This window comes from Pelobates fuscus, chromosome 9, assembly GCF_036172605.1.
Source record: "Pelobates fuscus isolate aPelFus1 chromosome 9, aPelFus1.pri, whole genome shotgun sequence".
In the NCBI taxonomy this organism is placed as follows: domain Eukaryota; kingdom Metazoa; phylum Chordata; class Amphibia; order Anura; family Pelobatidae; genus Pelobates; species Pelobates fuscus.
The window spans coordinates 5,482,221-5,509,027 of NC_086325.1; the positions used below are offsets into that span (position 1 = coordinate 5,482,221).

The window sequence follows — 26,807 nt, forward strand, 5'->3', positions numbered from 1 at the left end:
CCTGGACACGGAAAGGACTCTGACTATTCTTACAGCTGAACTACCAAGCCGACTTTGCTGAATGCTATACTCCCTGGACACGGAACGGACTCTGACTATTCTTACCGCTGAACTACCAAACTGACTTTGCTGAATGCTATACTCCCTGGACACGGAACGGACTCTGACTATTCTTACCGCTGAACTACCAAACCGACCTTGCTGAATGCTATACTCCCTGGACACGGAGCGGACTCTGACTATTCTTACAGCTGAACTACCAAACCGACTTTGCTGAATGTTATACTCCCTGGACACGGAACGGACTCTGACTATTCTTACCGCTGAACTACCAAACCGACCTTGCTGAATGCTATACTCCCTGGACACGGAACGGAATCTGACTATTCTTTCCGCTGAACTACCAAACCGACCTTGCTGAATGCTATACTCCCTGGACACAGAGCGGACTCTGACTATTCTTACCGCTGAACTACCAAACTGACTTTGCTGAATGCTATACTCCCTGGACACGGAACGGACTCTGACTATTCTTACAGCTGAACTACCAAGCCGACTTTGCTGAATGCTATACTCCCTGGACACGGAACGGACTCTGACTATTCTTACAGCTGAACTACCAAACCGACCTTTCTGAATGCTATACTCCCTGGACACGGAACGGACTCTGACTATTCTTACAGCTGAACTACCAAGCCGACTTTGCTGAATGCTATACTCCCTGGACACGGAACGGACTCTGACTATTCTTACCGCTGAACTACCAAACCGACTTTGCTGAATGCTATACTCCCTGGACACGGAAAGGACTCTGACTATTCTTACAGCTGAACTACCAAGCCGACTTTGCTGAATGCTATACTCCCTGGACACGGAACGGACTCTGACTATTCTTACCGCTGAACTACCAAACTGACTTTGCTGAATGCTATACTCCCTGGACACGGAACGGACTCTGACTATTCTTACTGCTGAACTACCAAACCGACCTTGCTGAATGCTATACTCCCTGGACACGGAGCGGACTCTGACTATTCTTACAGCTGAACTACCAAACCGACTTTGCTGAATGTTATACTCCCTGGACACGGAACGGACTCTGACTATTCTTACCGCTGAACTACCAAACCGACCTTGCTGAATGCTATACTCCCTGGACACGGAACGGAATCTGACTATTCTTTCCGCTGAACTACCAAACCGACCTTGCTGAATGCTATACTCCCTGGACACAGAGCGGACTCTGACTATTCTTACCGCTGAACTACCAAACTGACTTTGCTGAATGCTATACTCCCTGGACACGGAACGGACTCTGACTATTCTTACAGCTGAACTACCAAGCCGACTTTGCTGAATGCTATACTCCCTGGACACGGAACGGACTCTGACTATTCTTACAGCTGAACTACCAAACCGACCTTTCTGAATGCTATACTCCCTGGACACGGAACGGACTCTGACTATTCTTACAGCTGAACTACCAAGCCGACTTTGCTGAATGCTATACTCCCTGGACACGGAACGGACTCTGACTATTCTTACCGCTGAACTACCAAACCAACCTTTCTGAATGCTATACTCCCTGGACATGGAACGGACTCTGACTATTCTTACCGCTGAACTACCAAACCGACTTTGCTGAATGCTATACTCCCTGGACATGGAACGGACTCTGACTATTCTTACCGCTGAACTACCAAACTGACTTTGCTGAATGCTATACTCCCTGGACACGGAGCGGACTCTGACTATTCTTACTGCTGAACTACCAAACCGACTTTGCTGAACGCTATACTCCCTGGACACGGAACGGACTCTGACTATTCTTACCGCTGAACTACCAAACCGACTTTGCTGAATGCTATACTCCCTGGACATGGAACGGACTCTGACTATTCTTACCACTGAACTACCAAACCGACTTTGCTGAATGCTATACTCCCTGGACACGGAACGGACTCTGACTATTCTTACAGCTGAACTACCAAACCGACTTTGCTGAACGCTATACTCCCTGGACACGGAACGGACTCTGACTATTCTTACAGCTGAACTACCAAACCAACCTTTCTGAATGCTATACTCCCTGGACACGGAACGGACTCTGACTATTCTTACAGCTGAACTACCAAGCCGACTTTGCTGAATGCTATACTCCCTGGACACAGAACAGTATCTGACTATTCATACAGCTGAACTACCAAACTGACTTTGCTGAATGCTATACTCCCTGGACACGGAACGGACTCTGACTATTCTTACCGCTGAACTACCAAACCGACTTTGCTGAACGCTATACTCGCTGGACACGTAACGGACTCTGACTATTCTTACAGCTGAACTACCAAACTGACTTTGCTGAATGCTATACTCCCTGGACATGGTACGGACTCTGACTATTCTTACCGCTGAACTACCAAACCGACTTTGCTGAACGCTATACTCCCTGGACACGGAACGGACTCTGACTATTCTTACCGCTGAACTACCAAACCGAATTTGCTGAATGCTATACTCCCTGGACACGGAACGGACTCTGACTATTCTTACCGCTGAACTACCAAACCGACTTTGCTGAACGCTATACTCCCTGGACACGGAACGGACTCTGACTATTCTTACAGCTGAACTACCAAACCGACTTTGCTGAACGCTATACTCCCTGGACACGGAACGGACTCTGACTACTCTACAAACTCCTCCAACAAGCTAAGTTCTTTAATTCTTTAACAAGGAATTTGCTACTTTGTTTAAAGTATTCAGTTAAATCCTTCCAAAGGCAGATCTCTTCCAATACTTAAGTTAGTTCACTGTGTTTCCAGTTATACCAGCATGTGATAAAGTGAATGGTGTGATATGTGAGGCTGGTTTTATTACCTATAACTGCAGGTAATCATGTGCCAAAGGGGAAATAAAACCCTCCCTGGTAGACAGGTAGAGGAGACTTTTTATTTCTCATTTGAGGGCTGGAAGCAGCAGGCTGACTGAGCTCTGGAGTGCAGAGAGTTGCTAATAAGGTTGGTGAAACCGGTATTTTGTTTAAGTTTAATTCTTAATGCTAGAGAGGGAAATTGAATGTTAGTAAGCGCTCAGTAGGACTTTGTTTGCAGGACTTTGTTACATTAATATTTCTTTGGTGTTGATCCCGATGTTGCCTCCTGTGGGGATTTTTCAAGTAAAGTGACTGAACTTATATTAAAACAAAAGACTGTGTGCATGTTTTTACCCTATAGGACCGTGCGAATTGCTATACAGGATCACAATGCATTTAATTCTGCACAACTACTGCATCAATCAGCTTCCTTAAACAGTGCACGTATTGATTACTGGAACTTTATTTCTTAACTATTACAAACACGTCAGGTTATCCATGTTGACCCACAATGTAGGAGACCACGCTCTTTATTTGAACAGACTTTATTTGATCTTTTATGTCACTGAATAAAATAAGATTTAAGAACAAAAAAGATGGTACGTTTACACTTTTTTTTTTTTTTTAACAGATATTAGATTTATTGGACCACTCTCGGTTTTATTAGAGTTGGGCTTAGACACTTAGAATTTTATTTGGAGGTGGCTAGGCACCCTGTGGGGGGGTTAAACTGGATACAATTGTGCTATGCAGTAGACCATGGCATATCCACCCCCCTTCCTATATTTTTAGTGGCCCCCACCTGCTGCCCATGGCCATGGGGCATTATTAAAATTATTGCCCACCTGGGAGTCCCAAAGCCAATATTTTCAATGTATAATATGATTCAGTTTGCACATTTGAATACATTTTTATTAAAATCCCAATAAGCCTTTAATGGTAGTAATATAATCGATCCTTATTGGGAGTTATTGGATTAGCCGGGAGTTATTAGAAACGTTAACAGTGTCTGTTTGTTTAATTGGTTGGGGTTTTTTTTCTTATGTTTTATTGAGTAAGGAAATAATAAATAAAATAAAGCATTATATGTTATATCGTTCTGTCTTAAATATAAAAGATTAACTTTTCCCATAATGTTTGGCATCAGAATACAGTATGGCTTTACATGAGTGAAATAATGAATGTCATGTATGATCTTTGCATACACCATCATGTATTTACAAAGCAATGCTCCACTCTTCATGCAGTTACAACCTTCTCTTGTTAATGGATAGGTTTTTTTCATACGTTTGAACAAAACGAAAGCTACTTGACAATCACAGCGAACTGGCCATCCCACAGATAACTTATTAGAGTCGGCCAACTAATACGGCAAACAACACTTTGTGGCAGCTATAAATATCAAAAACAGTAAAAAAAAGTATGTAAAATTCCAGCATTTCATAAGAGAAACTCAATCATCTCTTAAAGGGACACTCCACTGCCAAAATGCAAACAAAAAAAAAACTGTTTAGTACAGCGCTACGGAATCTGATGGCGCTATATAAATAATAAAATAAAAAATATGCATGCATTGATGGTGTATGTTTCATTGCTGGTAAATATATAAACAGCTTACAAATGTTGCATTTTTTTTTCCTACAGCCTTTGCAAATCTGGTCAATCCTATTCGGTATTAAACAATTAATAGTGAATACATTTGTAGCTTCGTGTTTCCAAACTGTTAGTCACCTTCCTCTCCAATTATTAATCTACGTATTCCCTTCACACTCATAAAAATTACATAAAAATGTAACCTGTCAATATCTTGATTGTAGAGCTACTTTTCATCAATCTTCATTTAAAAACAAATGGCCCCTAAAAAATCTATAGGGGACCTGATTAAAATAAATTTAAGAAAAAAAAAAATCTGGACTTGCAACAAATCTTAATGAAGCGGTTTTGGTGTATAAAGCATGTCTCTGAAGTTTCACTGCTTATTTCTCTGCCATTTAAGAGTTAAATCACTTTTTGTTCCTGTCACACACAGGAGGCTCCTGCAAGATTTAGCAAGCTATTAACAGAGAAGGAAATACGAAATTCTAAATTAAACAGAATTTGCAATAAAGGAAGTATAGACATTAGATGACTCTTTACAGGAAGTGTTTAGGAGGCTGTGTAAGTCACATGCAGGGAGGTGTGACCAGGGCTGCATAAACAAAGCAATTTAAATGGCAGCGAGCTGAGCAGTGAGACTGCAGGGGCATGATCTATATAACTTCATTAAGCTAAAGTTGTTTTGGTGACTATAGTGTCTCTTTAACCCCTTAAAGATGGCGGGCATTCTATGCCGTCCTTTTTGGGGTAGCTCTAAACACTGGTGGGCAGCATAGAATGTCCCCGCCGTCCAGAGGACTTACCAGGTTTTCGCTCATCCCACGCCGGCGGTCGTGATCCTGGGGTCTGCCTGGGAGCTCGGGCAGAACTGCACTGCCCGATCCGGCCCTCCCGGGCTATGTGATAGCAGGGTCCTCGAGTTCACATGGCCTGAATACCTGGCTCATGCAGCTCTCAGGCTGTCCCCATAAAAGCCTGCGAAAAAGTTATTGAAAGTTAGTAAAAGTTAATAAAGTTTATAAAGTACATAAAAAGCACTTAGATCATATAAGTACTTTTATATACACAATACATTATTTTAAGTGTATATTACAATATATATACTAAAGTACTAAAAATAATTACATTTCTTAATTTCTCAATTATTTTTCTATATATATTAAATTATGTTTAATATACAAATATTTGTGACATGAAAGCCCTGTTTCTCCTCAACAAAATGATATAGAAGTGTGCGTGCACGTCATATGAAAGAGGTGAATTCTGGTTGAACAGACATCTAGTCAAATTCAAGGTTTTGTTCTGATCACAACATGTACATTTGGCTCAGTCCTTAAAGGGTTAATTAACCTCCACTTTTAGTGGGATATGCTGTTCATCACTACAGCACTACAACAGTCACCGACCATCGCCTGGTGAGACTTTATATCTTATTGCACAAGGTGTAGCTTTTACGGTGAGAAAAGGGATTTTGTTATGTTTCTATGTTTCTATGTTTCTATGTTTCTATGTTATCATGTAAAACCACAATGCCATTTAGTGATTACCAAATAGTGTTGCGTTTTCTAAGGTTTCCTATAGATTGCTTGTGCATCGACCAGAACTCTTTAATGTTGATGTCAAAGTATCAATTTTGGTGTAACTCCAAGAAAACAGTCTTATGTATATAGTGAACGGACATATACTATGTTTATTGTACCTTGGAGAATAAAATAAATAAGTAAGAATAAGTTTTATTTTCCTGATCAAAGTGTAGTTAACAAAGCATCACGGAGAGTGCAATTAGAAGTTAATTATTAATTAATAAAAATTAAAATTTAGCAAACATGCATCGCTGGATTACCCATTAGGTAACAAAGGCTACACACAGACAGCACCAGTAGTGAGACTAATGAACAGATGGCCCTGGTACAAGGGGGAGAGGACAAAACATACATACACACACACACATATTTAGCAACCACTCACAGAACACTCCGACACCCATACAGTGCTCTGCCTTCTAAATACACATAGCCACTACACACCACTTACAGAAACAGAGCCCAGGGCTCCAGGAGGGAGGCTCAGTATGACACCATACCCAGGGCCATGGGCATCCTTAATCCAGCTCTGCTAACAAGGGAACATATTACAAACAAAACATCAGGTACCACAACGTTAACAATCATTGAAATACAGTGTAGAAGCCACAATAATCTTTGTATTAGGCATAGGTGAATATAGTGACAATTTCATAACATACTGAAAAATCCAGGCACTTCAGCAAAGTGAAATGATGATTAATAAACAGTGGGAGGGAGGAAAAAGAAGATGACAATAAAAACTGAATTTGTTTGTGGTTTTTTTTTTTTTACTTTTTATCCTGCATTTTATAAAGGAATTTCACAGTGATTACAGTGATACAATGGTAGTACATACATATTTGAAGTCATCGCGAGTTTGTGCATTTGGCATTGGTTAGCATGTGAGTAGCTGGACGGGGGCCCTGGAACTGCCACCTCCTTCCTGGAGCCGAAAGGGAAATTAGCTCTGACACCCCCAGGCACTGGACGACACTCAGTCCTGGAAACTCTAGAACCGAATGGGGATTTAGCTCTGACACCCCCAGGCACTGGACGACACTCAGCCCTGGGAGTTCTGGAACCGAATGGGGGTTAAGCTCTGACACCCCCAGGCACTGGACGACACTCAGTCCTGGGAACTCTAGAACCGAATGGGGAATTAGCTCTGACACCCCCAGGCACTGGACGACACTCAGTCCTGGGAACTCTAGAACCGAATGGGGATTTAGCTCTGACACCCCCAGGCACTGGACGACACTCAGTCCTGGGAACTCTAGAACCGAATGGGGATTTAGCTCTGACACCCCCAGGCACTGGACGACACTCAGTCCTGGGAACTCTAGAACCGAATGGGGATTTAGCTCTAGTCCTTACAAGGACTTTCCCCATTGAATCTCCTGCAAACTGGAACAGCAGACACAGGAGCAAATCTTCTTTATCTCAAATAACTGGACGACACACAGTTTTGGAGTGTAAACAGGAATCTCCAGTTTAACCCCTTAATGACACATGACATGTGTGACATGTCATGATTCCCTTTTATTCCAGAGGTTTGGTCCTTAAGGGGTTAATGGGACACACTGGCCTTTTATACAATTTTCCCAACAAGGTTGATGCCCAGGTGGACCTTGTTGGGCACAGGACACATGCAAGCCAATAAAAACAGTATAAAAATGAACAAGACGCCCACATAAATTACACAATCCCTCCCCTCTACCTGTAATACAATTAAAGTAGATAATACAATAACCCAATTATCCACAGGCAGAAAAACACACAATTTCCATATCATGCCCAACACAGTTCCAGAGAATCAGGGCTTGCGGCCGGTCTAGTTCGGTAGTTTGCAAATGAACTACCGAACAGGTCAATAGACTTACCCTGGAGCTTGTTCCCCTTCATCCAGATGAATGATCTCACCGAACAGTGCCCTTCTAAGCTGAATAGAAACGCAGGCGATGATGGAAATCCAGCGATGTTCGGGAGTTTCTGTATTCGATTTTTAGTTCCAGGAGATTCATGCCCAAACAACGCTGTTTGCGTTCATTTGAACAAGATGGCCGCTACCTCGTGGTTGTTTATAGGAATCGCAGCCACCCAGACGAAAAATTAGAACACTGCGGTGAGAAACGTTCCAAGTTGTTAATAGGTGTTAACAAGCTCCAGGGTGGTGGTTGTTCAGTAAACGAACCATATAGTTCCAATTGCACGAACAGAGCCTGTTTAAAGTACATTAACCAGCTCTGTTGCAGGAGCCGTAGTCCCCTCCAAGAACTTGTGGCAAACTCACTTGAAAAGGGGAGTTTATTACAGGCGTCTCAGATGTTAATGGTCAAGGCCGCTATAGGTAGCCTTGGTTCTTGTTTTGGTAACCATAGTAGTGTCAAAAGAGTTTGCCCCTGTCTTGCTGAGTCCTCCATTGTAAAGGATCCCCTATACTCAGTCTAAGTATATCCGTGAAGAATCTCCCAAAATCCAAGCAAGAAGTGAATATAGCTCCCAATCTCCCAAACAGGAGCCAAGACTTCATGAAGGGGTAACACGAATGTGTTTAATGGTAGCCACAACTGGCATTTCACGCAAGTCCCCATGCAAGGGTCACTCCCTCCTGGACCTGAGAGTAGACTGCAGTACAAACAATCACACAATGCAATTGGCTCTCAGGTCCAGGACACTCCCACATTAAACATGATAATTCCTCCTCTGTACCTGGGAGATAAGTGAGTTAAGTACTGTATTAAACTCAATTATCTCCAGGCACAGAAAACATACACTTTTACAAAACAAAAAAATGCTTTAAAACACAAAATACATAATTCGCATAAATAAACCCCCATAGTCTGTACATCCCCAGATAGCCAACATGTCCGAAAAGCACTCAGATCCCACGAACACTGTTGAATTGCCACAGTTGAATAGCCTGTCCAAAATAGTTCCACAGTTTCAGAGGTAGTGGTCAGTCAAGTTTGGGAGTTATAAACCGAATGAAAAGGCAAACAGGTCCCCTGGCTCATTGGTAGCGTTTGTTCATGAGATCCATTCGAACAGCGCTCTCCTGGCTTGCCGCGAACAGAAGCAGGCATTCGTATAGTTTTGGTGTTCATGCGGTCGAGTGTCTGTTTTGGTGTTCCAGACACTCGGTGACCAAGTCCCGCTGCCTGCTTTCATGCGACAAGATGGCCACACAAAGAGTACTAAATTCTTGTTTTCTTTGAACTTAATGAGGCGGGGGTGGTCGGTGTTTGGTACTTTACAGTGTCAAATGGTAAGAAAATAAGGGAATCACAGATGAAGCAAATTCCTGAACTGAGGAGGCTAATGGCTTTGGATAAGGCAAAATAGGAGTTTTGTTACATCCATGTCTACCCATTGTTGTGTTTGTACCGGCACTATGGAGCTAATAATTGCCGCCTGGCGGTCAAGTTTCACTTTGGGGTTCATTCCTCCTTGGGTGAATTTGTTATAAAGCGTATATGGAGGTATTCTTGGGACTTTATTCGCCCAAATGAAATTATACATTTTTTTTTTAGTTTCTTTTGAGAGAGGAAGATGGGATATTAATTGGAAGTGTTCGGTGCAGATACTGCAATTTGGGGATGATAACCATTTTGATCGCAGAGAAGCGTCCCAATCAGGAGAGGAATTTCCCCTGCCAGGACCTCAATTTTTCTTTGATACAGGTGTGCGGTATTGCAGGCTCTGCATAGTGGCATAAATGCCTATCGGTAGCGATACCAATTTTGAAACCTATTTGTGCCATAATGATGGTGACAATTTTGTTGAAGCCAACATGACATTACGTGGATACTGTTTCAGGACCCGAGTTGGTCTGTTATTAAATGTGGGGCACTTATTGCTTGTTTTAATACATTCCCTTGAGGGGGAGGGCGGGGTATAAGTGGCGCCTGCTCTGGCTGTCTGCGACATGATAGATGCTGTGATGAAAGTAGCCTCGTCACTGGCTCTTGGAGGGCCTGTTTGCCAGCCTCATGCCCTGTGACTATGGCCCTGTGGTAGCCTATGTTTAAAAAAATATTGGTACCTATTGGGACTATATGGTTCGTTTACCGAACAGCCGCACGAACCGGAGACCACCCTGGAGCTTGTTAAGCTTAATTGATACATGGTTGTAATTTCCACCTCTGTGGTCTAAGTGTTCGTCTGGGTGGCCGCAATTCCTATGGGGGACCACGAGGTGGCAGTCATCTTGTTTGCATGGACTAAAACCGCGAACAGACTTCCGGGGGACTTAGCCGCGAATGCCCTGGAACTATTTTCGGCATGAAAACATTGCGGTTCCCGGTCAGTCCACTTCTATGTAACTATTTTTGGCTATGGCTCGGTCGGTAAAAACTATGACTTCCATAAAATTTCTGAATCCCTGAACTGACCTGGGTGATTTTTGTATATGTTGGTCACCCATATCAGGGGATTTTAATTTGTGGGGTTTTATGTATTTTAGGGTACTTTGAGATAATGTGATTAGAATTAGTACAGTTACTGATCTAATTATCTCCCAAGCAGGGAGGAGGGATTGTATGTTTGTTATGGGAGTGTTTGTTATTTAATCACTGTTCTTATTGGTCTGTCTTTGTGTTGGAGTCCCCAACAAGGTCCATGTGGGCGTACCCCTTGCATGGGGATTGTCATAAAAGGCAGTGTGGCTCCCATTAAATTGAGATTCGTTTACCCCTTCATGAAGTCTTGGCTCATGTTTGGGGGATTGGAGAACTATGTACACTCTGGGGATTGCTATACTCCCCTGTGTATAATCACTAGCTCTTATAAGACCTGTTCCTGCTACGCTCTCTGGACTAGGAGGTCTACCCACTGGAAGCTGGTTCCTGGTCTTGGGTCCAGGTTGAGTGGAAGACAGCAAGATTAAAAACTAAGCTGTCGCGGTTTGTGGGGTTCACAGTGGTTATGGTGTTCCAGTACAGTGCTTATGGTGTTCGCAAGCACTAGGAAGCGGCGATTGACAGAGGTCCCCAGTCAGGGTGCCAGGCGGTCCATCACAGATGCCACATAATACTTTGCCACATTTGGAACACTCAAGCCTTCTTTCTTCATGGCAATGCAGGTGCATTTCCAGGAGACCCTCGGAGGCTTGAGTTTCCATATATTTGCATTTATCGTCTGCTGATATTTCATTAGAAGCGGTTTAGGAATTTCAATCGGTAGTGTTCGAAATAAAAACAACAATTGTGGTCACACAATAATTTTAAATGCATTAATACGTCCTAACCACAAGGTCCTAGTCCCACACCAACCCTCCAAAGTTTGGGATATTTTAGTCTGTAGTTTGTAATGGTTTTGCTTCAAAATAATGATTTGAGAATGACATACGTCCCTAAATAAGCTATTGCGTCTTTTTGCCACTCAAAATCATGTAATTAATTCAGTTGATGATGCGGAAGATTTACAGGAAGCCCCTGAGTTTTGGCAGTGTTGTTTGTATAATCAGACACGTTGCCATATGCTTCAAAGAGAAATGTGGGCAAGTAAGAAATAATAGGATATCGTCTTTGAAGACAGCAATTTTTTGGTTGCCTTTTTGTGTAGGGACTCTATATCCTTATCATGTTTAATCCGGTAAATCAAAGGTTCTAATGCTAAAATAAAGATCAAGCGCGACAGGGGGCAACCCTTCCTCGTGCTGTTTCTAAGTAGAAAATTCCGAGATAAAAAGCCTGCATTCAACACCCTGGTTGATGGTACAGAATATAAAGACAGAAACAAAATGAATAGACTAAGTTACCCCTATACCGAGAATATCCCGGACGGGGGTTGGTCAGTGAGGGTGGTACCAATTCCACTCAGGCCTTATAGTAAAAATATAAATCATGTGAGAATCCCTGGTTTGATATTTCATAAAACTTTTAATGAAGTGTCTTCAACAGTAAACAATGTGTGAAAAGATTGCTGCAATATAGCAAAAGATAACCATTTAGCCGTCTATTCAATGATATAACAGGCTTTATTATCCATTGCCAAAAATAAACATAAAACTGACAGTTGTATCTATATGCTAATTAGTTACAGCCTGCCCAGCCTGACCTTTTACAACCTGCCCAAGATACGCAAAAAACAACCAACACTATCTGGAAGACTGATGGTATCAAGGAATGGCAACCTCAAACAAAATGTAAGCATCCATGTAGATCACATTCTAAAACCACTGGTGGTGGGGTTCCTCTCCTACCTGAGGGACACAAAACAGACTTTGTCAGAATTGTCATCCAAGCAATTACCTCTCGTTCTTTTCTATGTAGCCACAATGTAGAGGCCCTTTATAACTTCATACCACATGCCTTGGGTTTACAACATACCAAATCATTTTTATCCAAAAGAGGGACCATTCTGGAGAAACACAGCCAATTCACAATTGAATTACTCAACTTCATATTGATGCATAATTACTTAATCTTTGATGGGGTTTACTACCACCAGGTGCAGGGGACTGCTACGGGGACATCTTGTGCGCCATCATATGCAAACCTGCACCTAGGTTGGTGGGAAAATAAAGTTGTTTATAGGTGACATGCTGGTTGTTTGCTTGGATGGGGTCTAGTGAGGATTTCTTCTCCTTTGTCAAATTATTAAATTAAAATGAACTCAATTTGAGATTTACAGCAGAGGTGGGAAATCTCTCCTTAAACTTTTTGGATGTGACACTAACTCCCGAGACTGAAGGTACCATACGAACAGACCTTTATAGAAAAAGTACAGCCACTAATAGTCTGTTGAACTGGAGAAACCAACACCCATCAAAAGGGTATTTCTATTCGCCAATATCTATGCCTCAGAAGAAATTGCTCTGACATAGGACTTCAAAAAGAGGGCAAAAGAACTACGCTCTATGTTCAGGTCAAAAGGTTATCCCAACAAATGCTTAAAAAGAGCGTATCATAGGGCAATTTTAACTGAAAGAGAAAGTCTCCTAAGTGAGGAAGTAAACCCTCTAAACCATTAAGGTGCATAGCCACCTATGATGCAGGTTGGGATAGGGTAAAAACTATTATGGATAGATTTTGGCCCATCCTAAGACAGGATGGTTATCTCAGGGATGTAATTTCTCCAAATGCATCCATCACATCTAGAAGGGGAAAGAATTTCAAAGACTTATTGGTACAGTCATTTTCAAAGGGAGATGGCACCAAAGCACTGGCTGTCATGTAAATTAAAAGGGACTTACAAGTGTGGCCGCTGTAAGCGTGCAACTTTATTTCTAAGGAATCCAAACACTGAGAATAGCAGCCATAATGAAACATTTCAAGTTAAATCTTTCTTTAACTGTAACACAAAAGGGCTAATTTATTCACTGACATGCCAACGTGGTCTCATGTACATAGGAAAAACGTTTCGCCCCTTCAAGAGACGCATTCTAGAACATATCAACTCTATTAAAAAACTAGAAATATCGACACCAATATCCAGGCATGTCAAACTGGTCTATCAGAGCAACACCAAAGGACTGGAATTCCAAGGCATCGAATTAGTAACCCTGGATCAAACGAAAGGCAACCTTGACAGACGCCTGCTGAGGAGGGAGTGCTTTTGGAAACATCATCTGAAGACACTCTCCCCTCTGGGACTTAATGGAGGATTTACATTCTCTGCATTTATTAACGACCTCTAAAATATCACATCATTCAAAGATTGATTACTAATACAACAGCTAAATTATCCACTAGTTTACCAAAATAGATCTACCATTTAGTAGATCTTCAGCGACTCAGCATGACAATGATGTCCTCACATCTCCATAATTGTCTTTATTGCTCCATCCATTGGAAAAGAGATTAGGGACCTGTAACGCACTTCACCCTATAATAGACTACTGTGAAAAGATGGAAGTATACTCTAAGTTTCTATTTACAGAACAGATGCTATAATAAAGGATTCATAAAATAATACTACCTGAAAAATTGCAGAATTCCAGAGGAGGATCTATAGCCCCTTTATCAAGAAGATACAATCTGTGCCGTTTGATATTTACTGGTATTTTCATATATATCTGCACAATAACAAGTAGTCCACCCCCATAACATCATTTATAACTGTTTAGTATATTCTTATCTATTCTACCTGTAAATGATTGATAAGTTAAAGGGTTAAGGTGGATACTCCGCCTGAGAATCACATACATCCTTCCTTACTGGGAACTACCACGCAGGGTTAAACTTGCAAGATCCGCCCACCTAGATGATGTCATTTTGGGGGATGGAACATGAGACGCAATAGGTGGAAGCAGGATGAAGGCTGCCACCCTGATGGAGGTGCCGTTAGAGCACGGAAACGTGCGTCGGGACTTTATTTTTACTTAGCACTTTACTCACTAAGCACTAAGCTTGATCACCACTTTTGTTTTTATTGTGCAGATGCTCCATGGGGTTAAGTTAGGGTTAACCTATATTTACCAGGAGATAGGAGACTCCATTGCAGCCGTTTATACAGGGACTTATACCATTGGCATCCATAAAGGTGCTATAGGATATACGTATCAGGCACCAATAGAACCTGTGTAGGTGCAGATTATTATACTTATTGTTTATTTTTTGCACCCTTGAAGGTGCAGTAGTTGAGGGGTTTGGGTGATTGTATTTAATAGTCCAGACTATTGATAAGTGGACATTTTGCAGGATTAGGAGGAGAATATATGTGTAGAAAAAGGCCCTTTTAAGCCTCCAGATAATTGCTTCTTTGATTATTGTCTTACTTACCTACGCTGTGTCTATATAGACACAATATATCACCCGTTGGCTTGATTTTTGGGATCACTATATCTAATTAGTATATATACAACTGTAAGTTTTATGTTTATTTTTGGCAATGGATAATAAATAGAGTTGAGCAGACACCTGGATGTTCGGGTCCGGATGGATGTTCGGGTCACATTCACCTCCTTAGCTCGGTGGTAATGCGTGGGATTGTCCAGGATCTGATTGATGCTGGACTAGCAACATCTCCTCTACGTGAAGGCGTGTCAAATCTAGTCGGAGTGCTAGGAAGAGATAATTCCTCGCCACCTACTTGAGACATTTTAAATGACAATGAAAATAGCCATTATTATTTGAACAACAGGGGTCTTGTACTGGCTTGCAAACTCAGCTTGTTTTTTTGGTGACTGGTGAGGCCCTGCTAGTTACCAAGTGGCTTGAGAGGCTCTACCTATGCGTTGGCGCGAGGGGATTTTTGTGGCCACCAAACGTAGTGGCGGGATGTCGGCCTCTCGGTGACTGTAACCAGAAAAAATAGGAAAGGGAGTGACAGGTGAGGCCCTCTCTATGTTACTATGCAATGGGTGTATGCCTCCGAATGTGAGGCAGGGTGTTAGCCTCGTGGGACCACTAACCGAAAAGCATAATGCAGAGAAACGGATAATACCTATTGGACCCTAACATACCTAATTGCCAGTACACTATTAACTATTCCAGGGAAAAATAGGATATAAATATACTACGTGAGCAGGTGTATGTATCTGGTAGTAGGGTATTGAAAATCCTTATAGGTTTTAGTAGTATCTGTTAACCTGAAGGGATAAAACAACATATGAAATAATGGATATGTCATATCCTAATATGTGCAGTATGTACAAGATAAAAGCAAAGTACCGTAACCTGTAAAACTACTTAAACACCGTATGCAATAATGGTTATGAACATGTACCAATCTTAACCTATTATGTGCAGCATGAACAAGTGGTAGAGCAAAGTGCTCTGTCAAAATTCTTGTATGCTGTATGTCCCCCTTCTAGGGAGACTATATTATTATTGTAAGCCGAGCGCTCTCTGTATATGTGGTCATAGAATTAATTAAGTACAGGTTATATATGTGACTGTCTACTGTTAAAACAATATATGTGTAAATTACACAAGCTGGTAGAAAATTTCTTATGTTGATATGTGAAACAGCTGTTGTCTATTGAACGGTAGGGGTCAGTAATCATGAGTGTTTAGTAGAAAAAATCCAATGAATCATAATGCAAGTTGTCCTGAGATATTAGGAGTGAACTGTAGGGGTCAGTGTTGGCATGGTGAACTGCTGTTCGTGAGATATATGCGTGAACATAATAATTTTGTATAATGACAGGAAAAACTAAAGCAGTGCCTGTTCGGAGATTAAAATGCACAAACATAATAGCCTGGTATAACAGGCAATGTAACACAAAACAGTGATCCCATTCGGAAGATTTAACAGCACGGACGTAAGCTTGGTACGATAGGCAAATGTATAACAACCAGTGTTCCCGTTCGGGAGATTAAATGCACGAACGTAAGCCTGGTATGACCAGTAAATGTACAACAAACAGTGTTCCCATTCAGGAGATTAAATGCACAAACCTAAGCCTGGTATGACAGGAACATGTGAAACAAGCATTGTTCCCGTTCGGGGAGATTTAAATGCACGGAATAGGAATAGCCAATGATAGGCAATGAAACAAAAACATTTTCCCGTTCGGGAGTTTGCAAATGCATGAAAGGAGCAAGTAATATGTATGACCATGTAATTTTAAACGAACGGATGTGCACGAACATGCAACAGTAAGTATAAGAAACTGAAATAGGTGAAAGCAACCGTAAAGTGAGGACATGACCCGAGAATGATGCAGCGGGACTGATGCCTGGCGCGATATATATATATACATATATATATATATATATATATATATATATATATATGTGTGTATATTTATTTATTTGTGGTCAGGGAAATTAGTCGAGTAAGCGTAGATTGTGTCATTAGCTAAATTTGGTTGTGGTGTGCCAAAACCGAATGTACGGGCAGGCCTGTAAATAAAGAGGGCAAAAAGTATGGGCAAGGGGGCGCGGAGCCAAGCAGCACATGGAAACGCACGCAAGTCAGACCGGTTCCGGCCATTTAATCGAGTAAACCCTCAATCCCTGCGAGCGAACTCCCGGATCCAAAATCCCGGATCTACACCCGAGATGACCCACCAAACCCGCAGATGCCCTTTTTGTTCCCGGCGACCACCAAAACCCGGCGCCAAGGATCTCGGGCCTACCACACGGGGGGCCAGCGGCTGGGTCAGGACAGCAACCTCAAGGCAGTCTTCGACTTCTTTGTCAAGAATACCCTAGGTGCATTCCCCCAACGACGCAATGGGCCGCAAAAACCCGCAGCTAAGTCAGTCGGCGACACCAGCCGAATAGTATGTGAGCAACATCACCCCTTTTACACCCAGGACCAGAAGGAACACTGATACTTGACTATCGACACCTACCCCGACCTCCTAAGATGTCGTCCCATTTTGTCTAGTAACTTTTGGGACTTCTTCACCCATGCAAAATTGGATTTCTAACTAAATGTACCAGTTGTATGTTAAATCTGGAATTTAAGCATTGTATAGTTAAATTTCATGCTTTTAGTTATTACCTATTTACTGTAAAACCCGAAGCTTACGCATTATACTTTTCCTTTTATACACCACAGGGGGTACAATGCAATATTGCTATTCGCATATCAATAGACACTAATAGAGGCATACTAGACAACCACACAGACTCGGGCTCAGGGGAACGCATGTAACTCCTCCACCTGAGAGCCCCACACACCTCCCTCCACTATATGATCTCAAAGTCCATTTAAGTGGGCTGCCAACACTTGGAAGATCTCCAACACCCTTCCTCTCCCCCCCACCCCCCCATAGGTTAGGGGGAATCACAGATAGGTCAAGAGATGCAGAACGGCATCAGATCACTGTTAATACCCTATCATATTGACCTGAGGATAAACCACACATAGTTAATACATATAACATTTACCATAATATTTCCTTAGACGTGCCCTAGACATATATCGGCACAAGACGTAACCTTCTTACATTTGCCACCAAGAAAAACAAATAATGCAATGGCTGATACATAGGCAACACAAGTAGTGGAGAATCACGTATATCACGGATACTTCAACTTATCCCAGAGAACACACGTCTATTGGAATAACTCAACTCACCACATTGTGCAGTCGCCTTAATGCAAATACCTAGGTTGTATTATGTTAAACCTTTGATTTTACTGTCATGGTATTCTAAACCTGAAACTGCTATTATGTACGGCAAAAATAAAGAATTAAAAAAAAAAGTATGGGCAAAACATCTTTAATACGTAACAGTAAAATTTCAGATTTGAGTTTGACACATATGTTTTACTTGGTTAAATCTTTAAATGCTTTTCTCATTTATTTTTCTGGTTGAGGAATGAAACGTCCCAGTTTTTTAATATATATATTATTTTTTTATTTTATTTTGTATTCTTTGATGCATAGTGTACATTGGTACAATGTCAAAACACATTGTCCTTGATTTCATTATTTTCGATAAGCGTTTCAAATCACAATCCTGTTACGAAAACCTTTAACCCCTTAAGGACACATGACATGTGTGACATGTCATGATTCCCTTTTATTGCAGAAGTTTGGTCCTTAAGGGGTTAAAATGATTTATCTACAAAATTCTGGTCACCTCCATAGAAAGTCTTTAGAGATTTTTTTTTAACTAATTGAGATCATTTGAAAAGCATAAGCCAAAAACAATAAATTGATGTTATTGCTGTTGGGCTCAAATCCATCAAAAATAACCAGAAATGGAGATCAGAAACTTTAATGGCTTCTGCAGATAAGTAATTCTAAAAGGTTTACTAAATGAAAGAATATAAAACTCTAAGAGGAAACATGTTTTATTATATAATAACTTCTATTGCTGTCATGTTTTAAACACCAAAGCAGGCTATCAGGTGGACATGGTACTATTATTATTATTATTTATAAAGCGCCAACAAATTCCGTGCCAATCATTCTATTTTTTGTTTCTCCTTCACAGAATACACATGGCATGGAATAGAGTCACCACCTATCCTTGTCTGGCAGTCTCAATTTTGCTGCTAGCAGTGTTTTTTCTTTCACTTTCCTGGAATAAAGTAGAATTTCAAAGAATCCTGTTCCCCCAACAGACAGAGGTCATTGAGAAAATACTGACTGAAACTGTGACAAACCTGAGTTCACAGGTTTCGGCACAAAATGAACAAGAAGAGATACTTATCTTAGTTTGGGTCTGGCCCTATGGAGAACATTTTCCTTTGGATATCTGCCATAGTGCTTATGGAATTACTGGATGCAGGATGACAGCTGATCGGAATCTATATAATGTTGCTGATGCCGTAGTCATGCATCATGTAGACATTATGTATAACCGAAATTCATTACCCAAGAAACCAAGACCTTATTTTCAGCGTTGGGTCTGGTTCAACTTGGAGCCCCCATTGATCATCAGAAACCTGAATTTTCTAGACAACCTTTTCAACTTGACAATGACGTTCCGTCAGGATTCTGATATCTACATACCATATGGTAGAATTGAAACCTTGAAGGAGCCCAAGGACTTCGCCATTCCAGCCAAGTCCAAGTTAGTTTCTTGGGTAGTCAGTAAATGGTACACTGGCGCACCTCGTGTTACATATTATGAGGAATTTAAAAAACACATCCAGATAGATATCTATGGTAGACGACACACTGAACTGAAAAATGAAGATCTCCATAAAACTATATCCCAGTATAAATTTTATCTGTCATTTGAGAATTCTATTTACAAGGATTATATAACAGAGAAATTCTGGTCAAATGCATTAAATTCATGGTCTGTACCAGTCGTGTTGGGACCATCTCGTTTGAACTATGAGCGTTTTATACCTGGAGATGCCTTTATTCATGTAGATGATTTTTCCAGTCCTAAGGAACTGGCTGAATATCTTCTTGAACTGGACAAGGATGAAGATCGATACAAGAAATATTTTAACTGGAGAAAATATTATCAAGTAAAGATAGAGGGCGGGTGGCCTTTCTTTTATTGCAAAGCCTGTTGGGCACTGAAACAGAACAGAGAATACCAGGCAATTCCTAGTGTGGCCAAATGGTTTCTAGAACATGACAAACCATAGAGTTTAGAACACTGTATTGTACAATGTTAATTATCAAATATCATATAGTTTCATCATGTATAAAAATGTGATCCTTTCATGATTTACTTTCTTCTTACTTGCACAGTAATGTTTAGAATATTTGATTTCCTAAACATAAGAGCTTTCAAATCGCACACAGAGGAGAAAATAGCACAGTCAGTAAAAAAAAAAAAAAAAGGGACAAAACACTTTTTAGATACATAAATGAGAAAACGAAAGTAAAACAAGGATTAGTTGGATTAAAAATAAAAGAAGGAAGGTATGTAGAAGAGGATAAAGGTCTAGCCCGGACCCGAACACGGACATATCACTGTATGTTCGGGTTGGAGTTCGGTGTTCGGCGATTTAATAACGCGTTTTGAAAGGCTGCAGGGCAGCCAATCAACAAGCGTTTGACTCGTGTGCCCTTAGAAGCCATCACAGCCATGCCTACTAGTGGCATGGCTGTGATTGGCTAGTGCAGCATGTGACCCAGCTAGTAGGGTCATGTCTATTAAACAGTGATCAGCCTGTGGCGCTGCAGCTCCAGGCCCAGGCCCATGGAATAGGCCCATTTAGAAAAAAATAATAATACATTTTTACACTTTTTTTTTTTACACACTACTCTTAGGTTTGCCACCTGACTGGTATTTTAAGGGACAGCCGGTATTTGAGGCTGCCTGGCCGTGCCGGCAATACAAATGCAAATATTTTTCTCAGTATAAAGAGATTACTCTGCAATACCAGCACCGGCCAGTAGGGGTCACTGTGTATGGAGAGAGGCAGGGATAGGAAGTTACAGCATCTCCCTCCCTGCCTCTCTCTAATCACTGATCTGCAGGGGAGCAGCTACACAGCACAGAGAGTCCAAACAGCATCTCCCAGCCTGCAGAGACAGACTACAGCTCAGGTATGTGAAGGGGGGGGGAGGCAGCAGGGAGACATGGGGACACTGAGACACTAGGGAACACTGAGACACTAGGGGACACTGGGAGACATGGGGACACAGACACTTGGGGACACTGGGAAACATGGGGACACTGAGACACTGGGACACTGTGAGACATAGGGACGCTGAGACACATGTGTCTCCATGTCTCCCAGTGTCCCCATGTCTCCCAGCCAGTGTCCCTAGTGTTTCAGTGTCCCCATGTCTCTCAGTGTCCCCAAATGTCTGTGTCCCCATATCTCGCAGTACCCCCATGTCTATGTCCACAAGTGCCCAATGTCTCCCAGTGTCCCCAAGTGTCTGTGTCCCCATGTCTCCCAGTGTCCCCTAGTCTCCCAGTGTCTGTGTCCCCATGTCTCTGTCTCCCTAGTGTCTGTGACCCCATGTCTTCCAGTGTCCACAAATGTCTCAGTGTCCCCATGTCTCCCAGTCTCCCAATGTCTTTATCCACAAGTTCCCCCATGTCTCCCAGTATCCTCAAGTGTCTCAGTGTCCCCGGGTCTCTCAGTGTCCCCATGTCACTGTGTCCCCATGTCTCTCAGTGTCCCTAGTATCCTAGTGACACGGGACACACTGAGACATGGGGACACTGGGAGAAATGGGGACACAGACACTGGGAGACTAGGGGACTGGGCGACATGGGCACATTGATGCCAGACTGGCCTTCCAATTCTTTGGACAGACATGCCCCCTTTTTTGGCATGTTCGCCCCTTTTTGCCGTTCTGGTCACTTGATTCGCATCAGTGGCCCACTCTTTTACCCCGCTCATTGACTTCCTGCTTCACTGGACACTGCTTTTAGGGGGGTATGGATTTTCTTGAAAAATGAAAGCATAAATTATGTGTTTTCTTATAGCTGCATCCTTGGAATTTCCCTCCAACACCAACTCCATCAGATACATGACGCTTGAGAGGTATGACTGTTTAAGTGTTTTTGGTCGATAAGATTCTGTAATTAGGCCCCATCATAATTGTCAGCACCAGGCCCACCGGGCTCTTAATCTGGCCCTGGGTCGGGGCCATAAATGAAAATTGGGGTGGGACCTAATGTCCTCCCCCCAGGCCCCCACCCCTGAGCGGTGGGTGGGAGCCATAAATAAAAATGGGGGGGACCTAATGTCCTCCCCCGGCCCCCATCCCTGAGCGGTGGGTGGGGGCCATAAATAAAAATTGGGGGGGACACCTACTGTCCTCCCCCCGGCCCCCACCCCTGAGAGGTGGGTGGGGGCCATAAATAAAAATTGGGCTGGGACCTAATGTCCTTCCCCCAGCCCCCACCCCTGAGCGGTGGGTGGGGGCCATACATAAAAATTGGGTGGGGGGGACCTAATGTCCTCCCCCCGGCCCCCACCCCTGAGCGGTAGGTGGGGGACATAAATAAAAATTGGGGGGACACCTACTGTCCTCCCCCCAGCCCCCACCCCTGAGCGATGGGTGGGGGCCATAAATATAAATTGGGTGGGGGGACCTTATGTCCTCCCCCCACCCCCCACCCCTGAGCGGTGGGTGGGGGCCATAAATAAAAATTGGGGGGGACCTAATGTCCTCCCCCACGGCCCCCACCCCTGCGTGGTGTGTGGGGGCCCTAAATAACAATAAGGGGGTACCTACTGTCCTCCCCCCGGCCCCCAAACCAGAGCGGTGGGTGGGGGTCATAAATAAAAATAGGGGGGGACCAAACCTATAGCCACACCCTCCCCCCAAAAAATGTACCCCTGAGCTGTGGGTGGGGGCCATAAATAGACCTACTGTCCTCCCCCCTGGCCCCCACCCCTGAGCGGTGGGAGGGGGCCATAAATAAAAATTGGGGGGGGGCCTAATGTCCTCCCCCCGGCCCCCACCCCTGAGCAGTTATCTGGGGACCATGAATAAACCCCCCCAGGTGACTAGGGGTCCCCAAACCACCCCCAGGTGACTAGGGGTCCCCAAAGTCACCCACCTCCCCCCAAAATAATTACACCTATCTACTCCCTCACCCTAAAAATAATGACGGGGGGACCATTAGCTAAGTACCTGTAAAAAAATGTAAACTTACTTGTAACGGACCGTTTCACTCACAAGAGGATAAAAACCGTTTAGGCGATAATCCCCTTTTCCATAGACCAGCAGCTACTGCAAGCACCAATCTCCCGAGCTGCAAACTGTACAAATCTTCCAACTCCCGAACTGGAAACACACGAACCCTGGAATAGCTGAACAGGAAAAGCATATAATCCGCTTACACTCCTGGCATCAGCATACAATCCAATTCCCCCAATAACGAGACGACACTTCGTTTTGAGGGTCAAGCAGAATCTCAGGTGCTGGCACACCCAGCCTGGTTTTTATTACAGTCAGGTACAAACAGAACACACCCAGGGGGAGGTATAAAACAACCAATAACATAATAGTACAGCCCACAGTTTCCCTCCCCTCTGCTTGGGAGATAATTGAGTTTCCTACTATATCTACTCAATTATCTCCAAGCTAAAACGTACACATTTTTATAACTTTAAAACCATACATCACATTCACATAAAAATACATATCCACAATCAATCCATTCAGGGGAACAACATATAAAAAAAAATGGCATGAATCAGACCAGGGGTTCAAAAGTTAGTAAAAGTATATTTTGTTCCCCTGGCTGGCAGCATAGCAATCTGGCTCAAACAGGTTTTACAGGGGCCTCTATCCTGGAGACAAAGGGGAAAGTAATCCAATCCAATAGGCTCCATGGCATAGCTATCTGTGGGTATCACTGCTCACACAGGGCAAGTACCGAATGGCCCCACTGTGTTTAAAGGGCCAGAATTAGTGACATGCACTCTGTTAGGGCCGAATACGTTTTTTAAAAGGGCCCAAACTCCCAGGGCCATAGTCCAAAGGCAGCAGGCGGGCAACCAGGCTCCTCCAATGCAATGTGGCGAGATTGGTCTTGTCACATTACCATTTTATGTTTCCTTTCTTCTAAAATCTTTTTTTTTTCAGCCCCCCCAAAAATTCCAAATAACCTTCCCACGCTGTGTAAAATGACACAGAGCACTCTGATTGGTGGATTTCAAGCCAACCAATCAGAGTGCTGTGACAGGTAAATGTAGAGACTTACCTGTCAGTCTCTTCATTTACCTGTCAGAGCATTCTGATTGGATGGCTTAAACCCACCAATCAGAGTGCTCTGAGCCTAATTGCAGAGCGTGGCAAGATTTTATAAGCCTTTCCCAGCCCTGCAGAGCTCAGTCTGCGCGGAGCCTTCCATGGGTGAAGAAGGATTATTATTTTTTTGCGCTCGTTTTTTTTTTTGTTTTGTTTTTTTTTAGTGCGTCGGTTATTCTAGATTTTTATTTGGCCTTTTTTGGGGGCTGAAAAGAAGACATCAAATGGTAAGCCTATTTTTTTTAACAGGTATTTAGACAAGGGTCCCCCCTCATTATTTTTAGGATGTGGGGGGGTAGGTAGGGGTAAAAAAATTTTTGGGGGGAGTGACTAGGGATTTGGGGACCCCTAGTCACCTGGTGGGGGATTTTTATATATGGCCCCCACCCACCGCTCAGGGGTGGGGTCCAGGGGGGAGGACAGTAGGTCACCCCCCTTATTGTTATTTAAGGCCCCCACCCACCACGCAGGGGTGGGAGCCGGGGGGAGGACAGTAGGTGTCCCCCCACATTCTTACAGGGGGTGGGGGCACTAGGTTTTTGTTTGTTTGTTTTTACAGTGAGCAGCCACTGGCTGCTCACTATTTACTATACACGACCCTACTTGCGGTATAGTGAGTAGGGGCTGAATTTACTAATACTAATTAGTAATTTTAGTAAAAAGCTATTTTTACTACATATTAGTAAATGTGGTTGAAAGACCAATTTAGATCTTTCAGCCTTTTGGTAGATAGCTCCCTAATAATGTGGGAATCAGGGAGTTATCTACTAAGCAGCTGCTTATTTTATGTTATTTTTAAGTGATTTCCCCATTTGTTTGCAGGGCACTTGTCCTACTCTTACCCCCATTTTACTTCCTTTTGCAGCCCTCTATCCCTTTCCAGGAGTTTTTAGAGCCATTTTTGTGCCCAAAAGTTCGGGTCCCCATTGACTTCAATGGGGTTTGGGTTCGGGGTCAAGTTCGACCCCAACCGGGACTATTTTTAAAAGTTCGGCCGAACCCGCCGTAACCGAACATCCAGGTGTCCGCTCAACTCTACAAATAAGTCAATGGGACCTGATGGAATACACCCAAAGTTATTAAAAGAGCTTAGTGGTGTACTAGCAAAACCATTAACAGCTTTATTTAAACAATCATTAACAGGTGTAGTCCTAGAAGATTGGAAGTTAGCGAATGTTGTGCCCATTCACAAGAAAGGTAATAGGGAGGAGTCAGGCAACTATAGGCCAGTAAGCCTTACTTCAGTAGTGGGGAAAATCATGTAAACCATGTTAAAGGATAGGATTGTTGAACATCTAAAATCACATGTGTAATGGATCACCCGTACTCCGACTGACGGACGCTTCCTAGCATGCGCCGAGGACCATAAGCACTGCACCGGACACCACAACCACCGCAGACTCCACAACTGCGTTAGCTTAACTGCAGTCTCGCCGTCTTCCTTCCACCCTGGATCAGCCTCTGACAACCAAGACCATGTGGGAAAGACCAGGAGAGCGTATCAGGAACAGCTCTTAAAGAGCTAAGTGATTAAAGCTCAGGGGAGTATACAAGGTATAGCAATCCCCAGTGTGAATATAGCAGTTCCCCTCCAATCACGAGACAAGACTACGTGTTGAGGGTCAAACAGGAACAGAATGCACTGAGACTTTATTGCTTCTTATATACACATTTCCCCACAAGGTTACAACCCACGAGGACCTTGTGGAACACAGGACACAAAGTTACAACAGCCAATCAACACAGTACAGTACAGTCAGACACTCCCAGCTAATGCACACAAACCCTCCCCCTCTGCCTGTGATACAATTAACAAACACAATGGGCTAACTTAATTATCACAGGCAGAAAATATACAGTGTTACCCAAAGTCCAGAAACACCCCAAAACACAAGCATATCCCTGTGGCGAAACCGACCTCGCCACTTGTCCTTGGAGGGGGCTGCTTGCCCGCCTCTTGCCTTTGGACTATGGCCCTGGGAGATTGGGCCCTTTTACAAAACGTATTCGGTCCTAACAGAGTGCATGTCACTCATTCTGGCCCTTTAAACACAGTGGGGCCATTCGGTACTTACCCTGTGTGAGCAGTGATACCCCCAGATAGCTATGCCATGGAGCCTATTTATATAATGAAAGACTATGGGAAAGACTTTGGCTCCATGGCAATTAAACTGTATTTGTGTGGTCTGCGTGCCATTCACCTAATAATGTGCACGCAGACCTGAGCTATCTGGGGATATGTTACATGTCTGTGTTTAATGTATGAAAAGTAACTTTATATATTTTAAAACATAATCCTGTATTTAGGTCCCCACATGGGTAATTGAGTTTTGTCTTTGACCTGGGAGATAATTGGATTACTTCTCCAATTATCTCCAGGGCAGAAGGGAGGAAGCCAGGATGCATTGTGGGGAGGTTTTACTTTTACTGTTTGAGCCAGATCAAAATACTGCCAGCCAGGGGGAACAAAAGATACTTTTACTAACTTTTGAACCCCTGGTCTGATTAATGCCATTTTTTAATATGTTGTTCCCCTGAATGGATTGATTGTGGATATGTATTTTTATGTGAATGTGATGTATGGTTTTAAAGTTACAGAGTATGTGTGGAAACTGTATTTTTACTGTATGTAATAAATTATGTTAACTGCTTATCTGAGGGGAGGGGATGTGTGGGTTGTACTGTTACTTGATTGGTTATTTTATGCCTCCCCCTGGGTGTGTCCTGTATGT

The 26,807-nt window shown here is 42.9% G+C and overlaps 1 protein-coding gene across 1 annotated transcript; it reads left to right on the forward strand.

Annotated features, from left to right (window-relative positions):
* Positions 1–2,968: 2,968 nt before the first annotated feature.
* On the forward strand, positions 2,969–19,991 carry LOC134573023 (3-galactosyl-N-acetylglucosaminide 4-alpha-L-fucosyltransferase FUT3-like). Its single transcript, XM_063432383.1, has 2 exons — positions 2,969–3,020; positions 18,878–19,991. Exon 2 carries the CDS (start codon positions 18,885–18,887, stop codon positions 19,989–19,991), a length of 1,107 nt encoding a protein of 368 aa, XP_063288453.1. The 5' UTR covers positions 2,969–3,020; positions 18,878–18,884.
* Positions 19,992–26,807: the final 6,816 nt, after the last annotated feature.